Source organism: Morone saxatilis, unplaced genomic scaffold (genome assembly GCF_004916995.1).
Source record: "Morone saxatilis isolate NCDOM2014 unplaced genomic scaffold, NCSU_SB_2.0 Contig19, whole genome shotgun sequence".
Lineage (NCBI taxonomy): Eukaryota > Metazoa > Chordata > Actinopteri > Moronidae > Morone > Morone saxatilis.
In genome coordinates, this window is record NW_023339751.1 from 24,704,231 (window position 1) to 24,710,206 (window position 5,976).

The 5,976-nt window shown below is 40.3% G+C and overlaps 1 protein-coding gene across 1 annotated transcript in view; it reads right to left on the reverse strand.

Moving 5' to 3' along the window:
- Nucleotides 1–5,450, reverse strand: part of LOC118329094 (melanopsin-A-like) — a 35,096-nt gene extending 29,646 nt beyond the window's left edge. The window contains exon 1 of the mRNA XM_035663061.1: nucleotides 5,197–5,450. Within this exon, the coding sequence (XP_035518954.1) occupies nucleotides 5,197–5,382 (186 nt within the window). The 5' untranslated portion in view covers nucleotides 5,383–5,450. The remainder of the gene's footprint in view (nucleotides 1–5,196) is intronic.
- Nucleotides 5,451–5,976: the final 526 nt, after the last annotated feature.

Below are 5,976 nucleotides of genomic sequence, written 5' to 3' on the forward strand. Positions count from 1 at the left end.
GCTGTTTCTTCAATAGAAACAATTGCTAGACTAATGTTTCATGTCGTCTGTTTTCTATTAAGTGCTATTTATGGGATTGGCATCCCCACATCTGAGGTAATACCTTTTTTTTACAGGTTATATTTATATATCTATTGCTACATTGTACCATGCACATAACTAATATAGTTACCGGAATTCAACTCTTTTTAGCTCTCGTTCAAACAGTAAATGTTTTTACACTTCAACTGGCTCTGTATTCTACGTGCGGTTAATATGGTTTCACCTGCTCACTGCTGTACCTGTAAAGGGTGTACTAAGTTTTTAATAGTAAAACACAGATAGTTTTAGGGGTTATTTTTTTCTTTGGGTGGGATAGATTAAACTTCCTGGGATCGGTATCATGGTAAACACTTAAACTATACAATACTAGGTGGTTGATTACGAATACCAAATAATCAGGTAAGTTGCATAAAAGTAGACCTTAGAAAATGAGATGTAGTGTGTCAAATATAGCAGTATTTACCTGAGTAATAACGTCACAGAAAGCTTGTAATCCTGATGGTTGATGTTCATTTCTCTGTGATTTCAGGTCAGACTCCCGCTCTAACATGTCCGCTGGTGAAGTTTTTGGTTTAGAAGCAGTTATTGAATTAATATTCACAGTAGAAATGCAGCTAAACCTCAGTTACAGTGAGGAGCTACCTGCCAAAACAGCCGGCAATAATGAGGCGGAAGTGGGGGGCCGCAGCTCAAACGGAGCGTTTCAGAGCTGACAAAGAGGTGCTCAGCTATAGGCAGTATGAGAAAATGTGTTTTTGACCATTAAAGCGCCTAAAACTATTGTAGTAGAGCCACAAAATACAACTATGAATATTATATAATATGACTCATTTAAGATGAGACAGTATTACTTCATGACAGGTTACTGTTACCTGTTACACAGAACCATCTGGAAAATCGTTTTTAGTTTTTAAAAGGGCAGACACTTTTAAGAAAGACTTGACAGGTGATTGGATGAACCATCTGTCTATCACCATCTTGATGGGTGAACTTCAACCAATCAGATCAACAAACCATATAACGCATCAAAGTCTTACTGAAGCCAGTCAGGAGAAGAGATCTTTTCCATGGAGAAAAACCTTGTGTGTCGTTCTTTGCTCTTCTTTCAATGAAGAAATACTCTGCAGTTCTAACCTCTTTAAGCAGCCACCATTGTTGTTTTCAAGCAAACAGGGTTAGGGTCACTTTTCACACACGTCTTTATGGGACGCTGATTAGTCCGAATCACTGTGGTTGGACACAAGGGCATGGATGAGGCCTGCCAGGATGCCACTGATATATCGGCTTAAAAATACATCAGAATGTGAATTAATTATGTCACCTTCATAAATGTAGTCATCCTTTCAATATGTTGAGTACAATAAGACAGGACTGAAATGTCATTCAAATGCCATCCACAGTTTCAGTGTGACATTAATGTGCCACATCTTCTACATTTCTGACTGGTGCTTACAGGAAATGATTAGTCTGTCGACATACATCTCATGTGTTCATATCCATTAACCCGCTGCGGCATCTCAACCTCCTCATTTAAATAAAGTCTCACACACACAGCTGGCTCTCAGTGTGAGCTGGTTGCCTTTTGCAGCAGCTGAACAAAGACAGTAAGTGAACACTAACTGCTCTGCTTCACACTAAGATCACCCATCTCTACTTATGCTAGCTGGAGCTAAGCTAAGTGGACTGTTACCAAAACATTGTGTAGGTGATGTTCCATCTTGTGCTGCATTCAGATAAAATGGGAGAAAAAGATGCTCCTTACTAGCGATGGAAAGTAAGAAACATACAACAGACTGTTCTATATGTTCAATAAAACATAATGTAGCTACCATGTGTCACCTCAACATCTAGGCACCTCAGGGATTTGTTCAGAAAGATTTCAATTAATACTAAAAACAAGCTTTAAGTGATTTGAAGTTTAGCACCATATGGGGGACTACAGATGTTCCAAAATGTTGTTGAGCTTCACAAAGACACCAGTGATTAGGGATGCAACTATACTTTATATAATTAAATGATTATTCTCCTGATCAGTTGAGTAGTTTATCCTCTCTTATCCTGTCTATTAATCGCACACACACACACACACACACACACACACAGGTTAGGTTCATCTATGTTGAAAAAACAAGCTATTTTTGAAAATGGTTAAAAGATAAAACAACACTCTGCTCTCATTACGGTTACAGGTTTGACTGTGATAATAATTAATATCATCATCATCATGATCATCATCAGCCATTTCTACTAATATAGTTGTTGCTATCATGTTGCTGTGCATCTTTGTCTCTGTCCTCTCTTGAAATGACTCTTGTCAATCATGACCCCCCCTGCCTGATATTCTGGTTAGGGGAATGATTGGTCAAACTCTTCTTTACTGCTTTTCGGCCAGCAAGTCACTGCCGTCTCTTACTTTAATGTCAAAATGTGTACCTGCTGTGCAAAATGCACAGTGTTAGCAAAACATTAGCTAACTGGCCAACCAACGATTGATGTACGATTGGCTAACATTAGCTAACAATTTATGTAGGTTAGCAAGCTAGTTAGGCTACCTAGTGTTTGCTCAGTAGCAACATGTGATTGAGCCTAGCACATAGCATATCTAAGAACAAGAAAGGAAGAAACGGACCAGGGTTTCTGACCGAGGCTATTGGAGCACAGAGCAAAAAGGGGCGGGACTTAGAAAGGGTCAATGGGGGTGGAGACAGAAAACTCAGATAGACAAAGCTTAACAAATAAAACCAAGACTATCTGTATGGTAAGATGGAGGGAACAGAGAGGGTGAGCAGAAAGAGGAGCTCCAGCAAGAGATAGAGAGAACAGTGACTCCCTCCATCCGCCACGGTCTGCTGAGCAAATACCAAGCAGCAGAATATCAACACAGCACATCCCCACTGACCACTCCAGGTCCAGACCTTAGTAACCTTTACTGCAAGCTATTCTTCTCCTCAAGCTACGCTTTACATTTATTTACTGAAATAATCATCTGAATCTACAAAGTAGGGATGTAACGGTATGAAAATTAACCTCACGGTTATACACGTGACCAAAATGTCACGGTTTTCAGTGATTACGCGGTATTTTTTGAAAAGTGTGTGTCAATATGTTTCAGAAAGCACTGATAGGCTTACAAGCTGAAAGTAGTTTCAAAAAGTGTAACAGTGTTATTATATTACAAAACCTTATCAAAAGCATCAAAATGTAACCAAACTATCTCTCAATCAACTTGTCCCTCAGCATTTCTTATTAGAGGTTGGGTAAGAAATATGGATTCATCAGTGCATTGCAATTTTGTCTCCCAATCAATATTCGAATGTCATGGTAAATCCTCTGAATCGATTCAAGCGAGAGAGTCAAGACAAACGAGTTACGGAGAATCAAACCATTCAGTGTGCATTTAAAAACCCGTGACACCTTCCCGCTAATTCTCACAACACCACACTCTCAACATGGACCGATATCCTGTGTCTAAGTAGCTGCATAAAATCAGACTGATGGCGGTTTCTGTGCGTCTCATTTTAAAACCTGAGTGGTCCAATCAGTCAGTGGAAAATTGGCATGAGGGCGAAGCAGACTTGGCAGCACGGACAGCTTCATAAAACAACACAAGCACCAGTGTTTAATCAATACAACATTTGCAGAATATGTCAATATGTGTTTGTTCAACAACATACAGCAGCCAGCAAATACACAATCAATAGTGGACATACAACATGATCCTCACTCAGGAAGGCAGGAAATGTGCAGACGGCTGCATTATCAGTCCTCCACCGATCACCTGGACTTCCTGCAGGTGTGTGCAGTGACCTCACCACTGGAGGAGAATATCAAGTCGACCTTTCAGGCGTGAAGCGTGACGTGTGTGCAGCTGCGAGGTGTTGGTGAGATAACACAGGAACATTTCTACACTCACTCCTGTGCATGTATGTATGCGTGTGTTTTCTCATGTATGGTGTTCAAACCAGACTGATGGAGCTTCAGACACACATTTGTTTTTTCTTGAGCAGCCGAGTGTAAAATCATATGTGAGTGTTCACATGTTGCCCGAGCAGCTTGTGTAAATTTACAGACACACAAACAGCATGAATCAAGCCCCTCAAAGCCCCCAGAGTAGGAAAGTTGCATTCATGCATTTCCTGCTGATGAATCCAAGAGACACATTGTGCTGTCAGCACATCCCTCTGTAACTCTCTCTCTCTTATATCTCTCCCTCCATCTCTCATCTTCTCTGTGTCAGATAATCACATAAAATGCAGTTCCATTTAATTCCGTAAACTAAAATTTGTATGGTTGGCAGAAATTAAGGGAGGATTTACACCAACGGTATTTATAACACTAACCAATTAAAGCCTTGCAAAGACGCCTTAGAATTTACTTGACAGCCCAATAATTATAAACTCCCTCACAGTTCACAAATCAAAGCAACCTTGGTAAATATTTTTAATGGTTAATGGTATTTTTTTCATGTTTTTAAATACCACATAGGCTTAAATCAGAACATAATCATATCCAAACTGTTTCTAAACTGAAGTATTATTTCATGTTTCATTTCATCGGCTCAATAGGTAGCCTATAGTCTAGTTTGATGACACTGTGAACAGTATGAGATGTATAGCTTGGCCCAGTGGCAAAACTGTTAAGAAGCAGAAATAAACGTGTTGGAGAGCGAACCAAACTCTGTAGAAAGAAATGCGTATTAAATATGAATTTGCTCTCTGGCAATAGTAGGCATCCTATACAATACTAAGTCAGATTGTTTTCACATCAGGAAGACTGATTGCTCAATTCGGCAAAGCTTAAATTACCATAGACACGTTTTTGTTTTTAAAAACTTTAACTGGAATAATTGAATTACGACGGTTGCTGCCCTATCTAGTGTGCTTCACTATAATGGGGAAACGGGCAAAACAACTCTAAAAAGAGGCACATTCACTAAATTCTTTACTGCTTGGTGAAGTAAATAAATTCCAAATATACGAAACACTTCTCTCGTGGCCTGTATGTATTAAAATGCGTTCTACATCCATCATGTTTTGCCAATAAGCACGTTAATATTAAATTGCAAGTGTTTTCTATGGAGTTCGGTTACAACTGTAAACAAAAGTGAGCAGACCTTTGGAACGGAGCACTGAAAAAGAAACTAAAGTTACTGACCGTTGGGGCGGCCGAGGCAGCAGCCTCCAGGAGCCGGTACTCGTCCACCGCGGAGCCGTTACCGCTCCACACGGATGCCGCTGACAGCGCGAGGGTGTCCGCGGTGCGCGCCGTGCAGTTCGGCTCGCTGCACGAGAGGATGCTCTGCCGCGCGGACTGCTGCAGCGCGTTTTTCCCGCCGTCCATCCTCCTCCTCTTCCTCGCTCCTCCTCACACACTCTATAGAGCAGAGAGAGACCTGATGACTGACAGGTGACAGGAAGTGCAGCAGGTGGAATAAAGGGGATACAAATGTAAAAAAGAAAAAGGAAAACAACCAACTTGATCATAAAGTGATAGCAGACATATCGGTATCGACGTATATGCTGTCCGTAATGCACCGATACGTCCGGTATATAATGCAGAAAAATGGCTTGTGGTAATATATTGGTGTCATTTCACTTAAATATTGTGTAATAAAGGTATTTGTTCAAGAAAGCAGCCTCCTGAGTACCTTTGTAGAGTAGAAAAGTAGTGATCACCTGCCATATTGTCAGAAATGCAATATATATTATTCATAGTTATGTTTTCATTAGTGTATAATCAGCTGAATATAAGAACAGTTCTGTTTTTGTTACCTTAGAATGAGCTGTTTATGTCTACAGACTTAAGTCAGCGTCAGTTTTCTAAATGATAAAGATTTGTTGGTGTGCAGTTAGAACTAAGTGAGCCTACCAGACCTCTGCTGCTAGAGGCTCCAGGCTACATTAGATGGTCAAGTTGCATTGTGGGTAACGTAGG